Here is a 13,486-nt window from a genome sequence, read left to right as displayed (position 1 = left end):
TAAATGGAACTTGTAGTTAGATTAACATCTTGGGGGCTTTTTTCATCGAATAATATTGTTTTGAATCTAAATTGGTCAATGAAGCACCAATGCCGATATTATAGACTTCACTAAGCCAAAAGGCCACACCTTTGAGGGAATTGTTTTCTCATCTTCTCCCAGACATGTGACATATAGATGACATCTTACTGCAAGTGTCAAGATCAAAAATGACTCTAAACAAGACAGTCTAAAGCCCCCGTCACACACAGCGAGATCGCTAGCGAGATCGCTGCTGAGTCACAAGTTTTGTGATGCAAAAGCGATCTCACCAGCGATATCGCTGTGCGTGACACGTATCAGCGACCGGCCCCTCTGCCGGGTATCGCTGATCATGCTCGAAAGCCCTGGACATTTTTTTAATCGTTGGTCTCACGCTGGCCAGCAAGCATTGCTGCGTGTGGCAGGCGGGAGACCAACAATCAGCGAACTGGAGCTGGTAACCAAGGTAAACAGCAGGTTTCTAAAACCCGCTGTGTACCTTAGATACCAGCGTGCTGGCGCTGGGAGCTGGTAACCAAGGTAAACAGCGGGTTTCTAAGCACCGTGCGGCGCTTAGAAAACTGCTGTTTACCTTGGTTACCAGCTCCCAGCGCCAGCACGCTGGTATCTAAGGTACACAGCAGGTAACTAAGCGATGTGCGCGCTTGCTACCCGCGTCGTCGCTGGTCCTAAATAAATGGCACTGTCAATCACTGACAGCAGAATTTCATTGATGAGTTTATTGGTGCATGAGCTTTGGCACCCATAAGCCCCTATTAAATGATGCTGATTGTCAAGGCAGCCACTGCCTACTGGATGCTTCCCTGATATTTTGTCTATATACTAAAATACATATTGCAAGTTATAGGAAAAGCAATCAAACAACTACAGGCTCAGCAGGTCTTCAAGGCGATGAAAAAGTAGAGTAAAATTAAAAAAAAAAATTTTAAAAGAAAAAATATATATATAAAATTTTGTATCACCCACCTTTTCCCCATTAAAAATAGAGAATAAAAAATATAAGTATATTTGGTATTGCCAAGTCCATAAAAGTCCAATCTATAAAAATCTAAAATTAGTACCCCAAGTAGGTAGCAGTGTAAAGAAAAAAAAATCAAAACATCAATATTAGTTTTTTTTTTGCCCTATTGGGTGTAAAAAGAAAAAAAATGTATCAAAACGTCTTCTACAACTCAATAAAAACGTCAGCACGCCACTCAAAAACCAAGTCTCTTACTGGAGCAATGATCAATAATAAAAATGTTATGGAAAATAGAAAATGGCAACAAAAAACACATTTTGTTTTACAAATTTCAGATTTTTTTCACCACTATATTGTACAAAAATTTTAGTCAAGTGTGAAACAAAAAACGAAAAAAATTTTCAAAAATACAAATGTTAATAGTTTATTTCTATAAATTAACAAAATGCAAAAAAGTTAAATAAATAAATGAAAGATAAATCTAATCAGTATTTGGTGTGATCACCCTTTGCCTTAAAAATAGCATATATTTTTCTAGGTAGACTTGCGCAAAATTTTTGCAGAGAGGTTGTTCCAAACATCTTGGAGAACTGAGCCCACATATGTGCATGAGGTTTGTGCGGATCCTTCTGTCTCTTCATGTGACTACATCATTTTACTGAAATGCAGCCACAAACTTGCAAGTAACCTCAGCCGTGCGTCACTGCTCCTGCAGACCCTCATTATCGTGCTGCTTCCTAGCCCTTAATTTTTTTGATGATCTTCAGTTACTGCCAAATATTTCACAATTTGGATGCATCTTGTAAGCCAAAGCGAGCTCACCGGATGGGTGGGCGGTGACAGAGTGGGGTCACAGGAGGCAGAATCACTGGTTCAGGAGGCCGGCAGCGACAGGAGTGTGCTGATGATGGGGTGACTGGGTGCTCATTAGATCTAGGTGCTCATTCAATTCCCTGCAGTGTGTGTCATGGTATAGGACATGGTTAATGTCCTGCTCTCTCAGGGTTAACTTTTGCTAGCCTCCCTTTGGATCTGGGAGGGGTATTTAAACTCACTCCAGACTAGGAATTCCTGTCAGCTATACTGTTGCTCTGACTGTGTGTCTGACCCCCCGGTGTGCATGTATACTGCGTTGCATGATTGCCTCACGTGTATGACCTGGTGTGTCCTCTTACTCTGTCCTCTGTCTCACGTTTTGGCACTATTGTCTTCTTCGGTTCTGACCTCCTGGCTTGGCTATTGTTACTACGTTACAGTTTGTCCCTATTGTTTCGCACTGCTCATTCTGGCTTTTTGACCTCTGGCTTCCCTTCTGACAATCGCCTGTCTCACCCCATTGGTACTTCGTGATCTCCTGTTTCTGGTCTCAGCTTCTCTGATTATTCTCCTGTGTTTATGGTCTCCTCTGCACCCCTGTGTCTGGCTCCTCCCCAACCACCTCCTTCTCTGTCACATGGATCAGGTCCTGTTTGTCCCTGGTGAGTTCCCCGCCACTCTGCTCTCAGCTCCCCTGCTGCTGTGTGCAGCTCTCTCCGCAGCAGTAATACCCGGGAGTCGAGACAGTGTGCTTCTGGAGAATGGCCACCTCAGGTGGCGCATGTGCAGGTTGAGATCTCGAGACAAGATCTTGTTTCCTGATATCTCAATCTGCAGATCCTGAAGCCCACTGCAGGGAACTGAATGGCAAAGGGGCTCCACTCACCAGCGTCGACATCTAATGTGCGACCATTAATGCCGTTTCTGTACTTCTGAAGCAGCGATCCTGCCTCCTGTGACCCTGCTCCATTGCCACCACTGCCCCCTGGTAATCTACTGTTAAAACTGACCACAAGACACACTACAATTTTATTTAAAGCATGGTTTTTCCTATTATCAACTCAAAAATTTGTGATGAGTCTTAGTCCGATGTGTCTTTTACTTTGAAAAATATGGTATATCCTCAAAATAAAGAAGGCATTTAGTGAGATATGGATGGAGACTGTTGGTGGTGGAAATATCCAACCTATGGCCACATGGAGCTGTAAAAATGAAGTACATTATTTGATTCATTGGTATAGCCTTTTAAAAATAATGCAAATATCATACTTCATTGTTAAAGCTCCATTTGGTTGTGGACTGAAACTTTGCACCATCATCTGTGTTCTTTCATGTAGGGTATCACTATCTAACAATACTTTTTGTCTCTTCTGAGTACATCTTCTCCTAGTATGGTTAAGTACACTTAGACTGAGGTTTGAGGGCACCGGTAGCAACATAATCCAGCCACTTTACACTATTTGCCAGTATTAGAGTTGTCCCCAAGTAGTACAACTCCCAAGTGTGAGCACTTTCTCATGTCTTTTAAGCTTTTCCATACTTACCCTATGTGCACCATTAATCTGGTTTCCCTACATGTTTTTGAGTTCTGAGTTGATGGCACTGTTGGATACCTTCCAATTTCAAAGACAAGCAATCATGTTGAGTCTTTGAACTGCTGCACTAAGTTTCCTTTGATTATCATTGCAATCATAGTCCAACATTGTCCATTTTTGGTGCCCTTAATGTTAAAAAATCCAGGCAGATACTTAACCATCATGTAATACCATCAGGGGGCATCTGACTGGCTTTAAATTTATTCTACAGCTGGACACCAAACCTAACCATCCAGTCAATGTAATTAAGAAGGAGTTCTGGAAATGATGACTTGGCTTCCACAGAGCCCTGATCTCACATAATTCAGTCTGTCTGGGATCACATGAAGAAACAGAAGGATCCACACAAGACTCATTCACAGAAGATCTGAGGCCGTTCTCCAAGATGTTTGGTACAAAATCCTGTCAAATTCCTTCAAAAACTGTGCAAGTGACAAGTGTCTGATTGGTTGCTATATTCTTTATGTACCGATAATTATAACAATTGCTCCTAAGGGATTATCACTCACACATTTCTTTGATTTAGGATCATTATAAAATATATTCTTTAAAATATAACCTAACAAGGTTTGCACTCATAAACATTAATGTAATTGGTATTTTAAAACCCTCACCATTTTGTTTTCCATTTTCTTCATATGTAAATGTCATTTTTCCTATTAACAAGAAAAGAAAGGTGTTACTACTTGCTGGATATTTTTCCTACCCTACAAACAGCACTCCATGTGGTCAGACAAGGTATTACAAGCAAAGCTCAAGAATGATTTACACAAATTTATTTTTATACATCACCTGTCGTTGGTAACCCTCCCTTTATGTCTGAAAGTAAAAAAATTATTGGCTGTTTATTTGAACTTAAAAATTTATTTTTTAAAAGAAATGCAATTTTCACGTTACAATACTATACTTGTGTTGACTTACTCGTTTGTATCTGCTGCTGTCCTGCTGTTCCCTGAATTCCTTCTGGGGCACCATTTACTAAAGAATAAATAGCACAACTTACAGTTTTCATGATAAATTATTATGCTTTAGTGTGTCGCCAGAACCCAGAGTTTAATAATCATTGGGTGAAAAAAAAAATTATAATATTTCCCTGACCCATTACAGGTCATGTGCTAAAGATCTACTCAAGCCTGAGAGCCCCGATGCATAGTAAATATGCAGGAAAGAAGGACTGAATGCACCTTGGTGGTGTGACAGGTGAATAAGTGAGTATTAATATTTTTTTTCAATCTCTTTGAACATCAAATTTGTAGCCATCTGCTGAATTTGGACAAAGTCTATGACAAAAAAAGTTTTGACGATTTAGATTTTGGGGGAAAATTGGAGGGAAATTCAGTTTTCCTCGAATCTATTTGCTCATCTCTACATTTTTGGTGTTTTTGCTTTTTCGCTATAAGGCTCTGTTTACATCACATAATTCTAGAAGTATATCTGTGATTAACAATTTCAACGAGTCAAACATATAAAACAACTTCACGTTTGCCAAGCAGAATATCCTGATTTGACGGAAATCTTGTAGTATGGCAAATTTCCTGGTAGATAAAGAAGGAAATCCAGCAACGAGGATCCTTAAAATTCTTAGCTTATTTTATGTCCAATAAAACCATCACATAGATAATGCAGACGCATTTCAGACTTTGTCTTTACTCATTACATCATTGCATTGAGTAAAGACAGTCTGAAACTCGTCTGTGGTTATCAAGCCGATGGATGGGATATTAAGAATTTTAAGGATCTACCTTGCTGGATTTGCTTGTTTAGCCTAATGTCTATTTGCACTTATGAAGTTGATTATGTTGTTGATTGATTCTCACTTTAACAAGATCTCTTGACTAGAGTTGAGCGAAACGGGTCGAAAAAATTCAAAAGTCGCCGACTTTTGGCAAAGTCAGGTTTCATGAAACGAAACCCGACCCTAGGATGAGGTCGGCCACGAGGTCGGCGACTTACGCGCCAAAGTCGCGTTTCAAAAGTTTGTTTTGCGCTCTTTTTCAGCCAATCAGGATCCACGGACACTGTGGGCAACGTGATGACATAGGCACGGGTCACCACCATCTTTCAGAAGGGCATGCAAGTGATTGGCTTGCTTTGGTGGGCGTCACAGGGGGTATAAAAGGGCATGCACGCTGACCGCCATCTTACTTCTGCCGATCTTAGTATAGGGAGAGGTTGCTGCTGATTCTGTAGGGAGAGCGTTAGGCAGGGAAGAAGACAAAAAAACTGCTTCTGCTGCTAGCGATTTGGCCTGCACAACACACCAGTCACTGTGTGTGCAGTGCAAGGGGAGGCTATATAGTGGTGTATCAGTGGTGTTGGTTGTTGGGCTGCCTTCTAAGGCTTCCTGACATTCCTGCATTGCTGTTTACCCACTGCTCCACAAACTGCTTTTTTAAAAGCAATCCCAATTTTTTTTTTTTTGTCCTGCTGAGAAGAAAAAAAAACTGCTTCTGCTGCTAGCAATTTGGCCTGCACAACACACCAGTCACTGTGTGTGCAGTGCAAGGGGAGGCTATATAGTGGTGTATCAGTGGTGTTGGTTGTTGGGCTGCCTTCTAAGGCTTCCTGACATTCCTGCATTGCTGTTTACCCACTGCTCCGCAAACTGCTTTTTTAAAAGCAATCCAATCTCCCTTATCCTCTAGTCACTTTTGTCACAGCTGTGCCATCGAGCCTGTCACATAGCGCTCAGATATTCATTGGGCCTCACACAATCCAAAAGTGTCCAGTGTCCAAAAGTGTGTGCAGAGATTCAAAATCTCCCTTATCCTCTAGTAACTTTGGTCACAGCTGTGCCATCGAGCCTGTCACATAGCGCTCAGATATCAGTGGGCCTCACACAATCCAAAAGTGTCCAGTGTCCAAAAGTGTGTGCAGAGATTCAAAATCTCCCTTATCCTCTAGTCACTTTGGTCACAGCTGTGCCATCGAGCCTGTCACATAGTGCTCAGATATCAGTGGGCCTCACACAATCCAAAAGTGTCCAGTGTCCAAAAGTGTGTGCAGAGATTCAAAATCTCCTTTATCCTCTAGTCACTTTGGTCACAGCTGTGCCATCGAGCCTGTCACATAGCGCTCAGATATCAGTGGGCCTCACACAATCCAAAAGTGTCCAGTGTCCAAAAGTGTGTGCAGAGATTCAAAATCTCCCTTATCCTCTAGTCACTTTGGTCACAGCTGTGCCATCGAGCCTGTCACATAGCGCTCAGATATCAGTGGGCCTCACACAATCCAAAAGTGTCCAGTGTCCAAAAGTGTGTGCAGAGATTCAAAATCTCCCTTATCCTCTAGTCACTTTGGTCACAGCTGTGCCATCGAGCCTGTCACATAGCGCTCAGATATCAGTGGGCCTCACACAATCCAAAAGTGTCCATCCAGTGTCCAAAAGTGTGTGCAGAGATTCAAAATCTCCCTTATCCTCTAGTCACTTTGGTCACAGCTGTGCCATCGAGCCTGTCACATAGCGCTCAGATATCAGTGGGCCTCACACAATCCAAAAGTGTCCAGTGTCCAAAAGTGTGTGCAGAGATTCAAAATCTCCCTTATCCTCTAGTCACTTTGGTCACAGCTGTGCCATCGAGCCTGTCACATAGCGCTCAGATATCAGTGGGCCTCACACAATCCAAAAGTGTCCAGTGTCCAAAAGTGTGTGCAGAGATTCAAAATCTCCCTTATCCTCTAGTCACTTTGGTCACAGCTGTGCCATCGAGCCTGTCACATAGCGCTCAGATATCAGTGGGCCTCACACAATCCAAAAGTGTCCAGTGTCCAAAAGTATGTGCAGAGATTCAAAATCTCCCTTATCCTCTAGTCACTTTGGTCACAGCTGTGCCATCGAGCCTGTCACATAGCGCTCAGATATCAGTGGGCCTCACACAATCCAAAAGTGTCCAGTGTCCAAAAGTGTGTGCAGAGATTCAAAATCTCCCTTATCCTCTAGTCACTTTGGTCACAGCTGTGCCATCGAGCATGTCACATAGCGCTCAGATATCAGTGGGCCTCACACAATCCAAAAGTGTCCAGTGTCTGCAGAAATTCAAAATCTCCCCTGTCCTATAGACACCTTGTACCTTGTTTTACATTACTATATAGTTTGTTGGATTTTGTCTACATTTCTACCAAAAATGAGGAAGGCTGGTGGAAGAGGCCGTGGAATTGGGCAGGGGTTGGCAGCTGGTAATGATGGTGTTGGTGGTGGATCTGATGGTAGTGGCAAGAGCAAAATAGGACCGAATGCAGGAGGTGCTGACCCTGCGTCATCGTCTGGCTACATAAGGCCTCGAACGCTTAGTTTTCTAGGAGTTGGCAAACCGCTTTTAAAGCCAGAGCATCAGGAAAAAGTTTTGTCTTACGTTGCTGACTCAGCCTCCAGCTCTATCGCCTCCTCTTCTTCAGTTGTAAAAAGTAAAAGCACTGAGTCGTCATTGGAGGCTCATGTTCATGAACCACACCTTTCCTTGTGTCCTTCACCCCAACCAAGATTGAAGGATGACGCAGGCCATACTACTGATTACTCCATGGAGCTGTTTTCACATACCATGCCTGGATTATCAAGTCAAATGGTGAATTACCCAGGCCAAGATGAATCTGACATGGAGTGCACTGATGCACAGCCGCTGATGGATGATTCTGCTGGTACATTCACTCAGAGCACTACATTGTCCTCGCAGTGTACAGAGCCAGATTCTGACCCTGATGAGACTCAGGTGCCCCTTCCCGCACACTATACCACCATACACGGTGACACAGAGGAAGGTGCACATGACATAGAAGAGGAGGTGATGGATGACCCAGTTGTTGACCCAGATTGGCATCCATTGGGGGAAGAGGGTGCTGCTTCCAATAGCTCAGATGAGGAGCATCCACAGCAGACATCGACATCGCAACAGCTGTTATCTGGCAGGCCCGGAGCACTCCAAAGACAGGTTCCAAACATCAAAAGAGTTGCTGGACAGCTTGTCCAGAGGGTCAAAAGATCACAGCGTGCTAGGCCGCAAAATGTCTGCCAAAGTAGGAAGAGTGCAGTGTGGCACTTTTTTGACCAAAATCCTCATGATCAGGCCAAGGTTATCTGTAAGAAGTGCGCAAAGACCTTTAGCCGAGGGAAAAATCTGAAAAATTTGAATACCAGTTGCATGCTTAGACATTTAACCAGCATGCACTTGCAAGCGTGGACACAACACCAAACCTCAAGTGCCACATGTGCAACTGATCACAACGAAGGTAGTCAGCAACGCTACATTGTTTCCCCCACTGTAAGCCCACCAGTTAGCACAGCAGCAAATGTTGAGGTGTCGTTGCAAGACCACAGCAGTCAGGGAATCCCACTGTTATATCAATGAAAGACTGATTCTAGGCCATCAGAAAGAACACCAACTCCATCACCATCATCAACCCTCTCTCAGTCCGCCCTGTCCACCGCTACTTCCACCATATGCAGCTCTCAAGTCCAGCTCACCCTCCCAGACACTATGAGTAGGTCAAGAAAGTACTCAGTCTCTCATCCGCGTACACTGGGTTTGAACGCCCACATTGCCAAACTAATCTCGTTTGAGATGATGCCCTTTCGGTTGGTGGAAAGCACAGCTTTCCGCGAACTCATGGCCTATGCAGTACCACGCTATGACCTACCCAGTCGCCACTTCTTCTCTCGCAAAGCCATCCCAGCCCTCCACCATCATGTGAAAGACCGCATTGTCCATGCACTCAAGCAGTCAGTGAGCGGAAAGGTGCACCTCACAACTGATGCATGTTCCAGTCGACATGGCCAGGGCCGTTACGTGTCCATCACTGCGCACTGGGTTAATGTGGTGGATGCAGGGTCCACAGGGGACAGCGGTGGTGGGACAGTGCTGCCTAGCCCACGGTATAGGAAACAGTTGGCTGTAGGCGTTCGACCCTCCTCCTCCTCCTCCTCCTCCAGAAGCGAAAGCTCGTCCACAGAGCGCAGTCGTACGAGCACTCCATCTGCAGCTGCCACTGTTGCACACGATGTGTCCCCCTATCGAGCAGCTAGTGGAAAGCGTCAGCAGGCTGTGTTGCAGATGATGTGTTTGGGCGACAGACACACCGCCGAGGTGCTGGCCGAGTACTTGAAGCGACAAACTGAGTCATAGCTGGGCAGTGTACATCTTGAGGTAGGCAAGGTAGTTAGTGATAACGGCCGTAATTTTGTGGCAGCCATAGCCCTTTCAAAACTCAGCCACATACCTTGCTTGGCTCACACCTTGAACCTGGTGGTGCAGTGCTTCCTCAAAAATTATCCGGAGTTAAGAGCCCTGCTCCAGAAGGTGCGAAGACTGTGCGCGCACATCCGCCGGTCGCCTGTACACTCCGTTCATATGCAGAAGCTGCAGCGATTGCTCCACCTTCCCAACCACCGCCTCATTATCGACATTGCAACAAGGTGGAACTCCACCCTGCACATGGTGGAGCGGCTGTGCGAGCAGAGGCAGGCCATAATGCATTTGTGGGAGGATACACGGCCAGGCACTTTGAGAGCAGACATGGAGTTGACAGGTGTGCAGTGGTCGAAGCTGAAAGACCTTTGTAAAGTCCTTCAGTGTTTTGAGGAATGCACACGGCTGGTAAGCGCAGACGACGCCATCCTAAGCATGAGCATCCCACTTATGCGTCTGCTCATGCAAACTTTGATGCACCTTAAGGAGCAGGCGTCTGCAGCCAATGTTGATGAGGAGGAAGAGGAGGAGGGAATCCTTGATGACATTCAGCCATTGTCTGCTCAGGGACCTCTCCTGGACGAGGTGGAGGAAGAAGAGGAGGAGGAGGATGATGGGGATGATTACTTAGGGGAGGAGGATGCATCTCGTGGGGCAAGTGAAAATGTTGGCGTGGCAAGGTCTGGTACAGGGTTTGTGCGTGACTGGAGGGATGTGGATTTGCTAGAAAGTGCTCCTCCACCCAGCACTCGCAGTGCATCATTGACACCGGGAACATTGGCCCACATGTCAGATTATGCCTTGCGGATCCTAAAAAGGGACCCCCGCATTGCCAAAATGATGAACGATGACGACTACTGGTTGGCCAGCATCCTGGATCCACGCTATAAAGGCAAATTACAAAACATCATGCCACAGGAGAACCTTGACCTAATATTGGCTAATAAACAAGCAACTCTGGTAAATCGGTTGCTTGAGGCATTCCCAGCACACAGCAGCGGTGATGGTTCTCACACGAGCCGTATGGGCCGGGGGCAGCTTGGCAGAGGTGTTCGTGGTGCACACAGCAGAAGTGGCGTTGGAGACAGGGGTTTCATGACAATGTTGTGGACTGATTTTTCAAATACCGCTCACACAACTGGTAATACTGCATCGATGGAAAGTGACAGGAGACAGCAGTTGTCAACTATGGTTACAAACTACTTTTCCTCCCATATCGATGTTCTCCCACACAGGTCATTCCCCTTTGACTATTGGGCCGCTAAACTGGACACCTGGCCTGAATTGGCCCAATATGCCTTACAGGAGCTCGCTTGCCCAGCTGCAAGTGTGCTATCGGAAAGAGTCTTCAGTGCAGCTGGATCAATCCTGACAGAAAAAAGGACCCGTCTGTCAACCCAAAATGTGGATGATCTAACCTTCATTAAAATGAACCACGCATGGGTTTCCAAGGATTTTGTCCCACCTTCCCCTGATGACACATAGGGTGACAGAAAAATGGCTTGCTTTGGTCCACCTCTTCCTGGTACTTCACCTATTTCGCCTTTTGCATCAGCTGAATGTCCAACATCAACATATGCCACTTTCTAAAACTCCCTAACTGTGCTGCCTCCCCCCCCATGGCCAGGGTCACCACCTAGCGCACGACACCGTGCGAGTGCCGTTGCCCTGGACAGGTGGGTAGGCCGACTCTTGGGCGCGGGCACTGGCACAGGGTCCCTCATAGTGCAATCAAGTGTCTCTGACGGTTGTGGTGCACACCCGCCGTCAGACACACCGCTGTACTATGAGGGGCCCAGTGCCAGTACCGACGCCCACGAGTGGGCCCCCCTTGCTTGGGCAGGGCCCCAGCATTTGCAATCTTTACCTCTCCCTGCTCCTCCGCTGTGTAATCTGGGCCGTCAAATCCATACTGTGCCTGACACCGTCTGAGCCTGCCTCCTGATGTATAGACATATATTTTGAATGTGTACGCTATCCATACATGTTATCCGGGGAAACGGTACCCTTTCTAACCTTTGTGCAATCACGTGCAATCCATACTGGGCCTAACACCGTCTGAGCCTGCCTCCTGAGACATATATTTTGAATGTGTACGCTATCCATACATGTTATCTGGGGTTACGGTACCCTTTCTAACCTTTGTGCAATCACGTGCAATCCATACTGGGCCTAACACCGTCTGAGCCTGCCTCCTGAGACATATATTTTGAATGTGTACGCTATCCATACATGTTATCCAGGGATACGGTACCCTTTCTAACCTTTGTGCAATCACGTGCAATCCATACTGGGCCTAACACCGTCTGAGCCTGCCTCCTGAGACATATATTTTGAATGTGTACGCTATCCATACATGTTATCTGGGGATACGGTACCCTTTCTAACCTTTGTGCAATCACGTGCAATCCATACTGGGCCTAACACCGTCTGAGCCTGCCTCCTGAGACATATATTTTGAATGTGTACGCTATCCATACATGTTATCTGGGGATACGGTACCCTTTCTAACCTTTGTGCAATCACGTGCAATCCATACTGGGCCTAACACCGTTTGAGCCTGCCTCCTGAGACATATATTTTGAATGTGTACGCTATCCATACATGTTATCCGGGGATACGGTACCCTTTCTAACCTTTGTGCAATCACGTGTAATCCATACTGGGCGTGAGAACGGCTGGCGAGCTGTTAAGCAAGCTACAGCACCTGTGGTTTGCACACGTAAGTTTTTCATTTTTTCAGGAATGACGGTTAGGCCTAATTCCGGAACTGCAGTTGACCTGCACTTACTGGGAAATCATTGTTCGCGGGTAATAATTGTAATCAGTGATCCCCATCACTAACGTTGTTCAGCGGGTTATCTGCACCTGTAAGCGACAAACGCTGGCCTTTTCAGTGTAGCGCACATGCAGCCACGGACATGTAAGGGCATGACACACCAGTTATTGGCCAATCTCATGTGCCAGAGCCTCACGTGTCCCTCTAGTAAGCCGGACTCGGACCGCGGGGCATGATGGAGTCTCGTTCGTTAACGGAATTAAGCTTGCAATGTGTGCATCTGTTCTGTAGCTGGCATGGTTGAGGTTTCCCAGGTGGAGTCGAATTTATCCGTAGGCCCCACTCCTGGTGGTGCCCTTCTGGACATTCCTTTAAGGTTCAGCTTTGCAACCATACTGCCCACGTAAAACAAACACTTTGCCTTCATGAACGCTGTTTGGAGGGTCATGACTCGTGGGAATAACGCCGCCCAATCAGTTAACCTGCTAGAGAGATCCTTCGTTGCTCCCAAGCATGACATCACACTCCCTAGGAAGAAGGTATTGCCACTGTGGCGACCGTACTCCTGGGGGCGACACAAGTGCACTGATGCCCAGCCACTGCTCGATGAATCTGCTGGTACATTGACCCAGACCACTACATTCCCCTCGCACGCTACACAACCTGAATCTGACCCTGATGAAACTCAGGTTACCCTTCCCATATACAGTTCCATCTTACACGGTGACATAGAGGAAGCTGCAGATGAAAGTGCAGGTTTGGCCCACCCGCCATCAGACACACCACCGTACTATCAGGGGCCCTGTTCCAGTGCCGTCGCCAACGAGTGGGCCCCCCCTGCTTGCCCAGAATCACAGCACTTGCAAAGTTGAAATACTGTGCAGTGAGATGGAAGATGGGGACGACGAGGAGTCCAGACAAGTACAGGGATTCCCTAGCGAGGAGACTTATTTGATTGTTTTCAATGTTGGGACAGCAATTTTTGGGGAGCACTATACTCTGGAGAATGATAGATGGGGCCCACCATACACTGGAACATTCCAAAGGTGGACATCAGACACTGGAGCAGCATTTACAGGGCCCATTATACACTAGAGCATTAGAAATGGGGCCC

The 13,486-nt window shown here is 46.1% G+C and overlaps 1 protein-coding gene across 24 annotated transcripts in view; it reads right to left on the bottom strand.

The window, feature by feature from the left end:
* LOC141085206 (uncharacterized) overlaps positions 1–13,486 on the bottom strand; it is a 144,940-nt gene that overhangs the window by 14,933 nt on the left and 116,521 nt on the right. For all 24 annotated transcript variants that reach the window (XM_073570453.1, XM_073570452.1, XM_073570451.1 and 21 more), the window contains 3 exons: positions 4,336–4,392; positions 4,207–4,233; positions 4,029–4,070 (listed from right to left, as the gene is read on the bottom strand). In XM_073570453.1, the coding sequence (XP_073426554.1) occupies positions 4,029–4,070; positions 4,207–4,233; positions 4,336–4,392 (126 nt within the window). The remainder of the gene's footprint in view (positions 1–4,028; positions 4,071–4,206; positions 4,234–4,335; positions 4,393–13,486) is intronic.

Source organism: Dendrobates tinctorius, unplaced genomic scaffold, assembly GCF_039654945.1.
Source record: "Dendrobates tinctorius isolate UK_male_01 unplaced genomic scaffold, ASM3965494v1 ptg000028l, whole genome shotgun sequence".
NCBI lineage: Eukaryota > Metazoa > Chordata > Amphibia > Anura > Dendrobatidae > Dendrobates > Dendrobates tinctorius.
The sequence above is the reverse complement of the archived record's forward strand: the minus strand, read 5'-3'. Positions and strand labels throughout refer to the sequence as shown.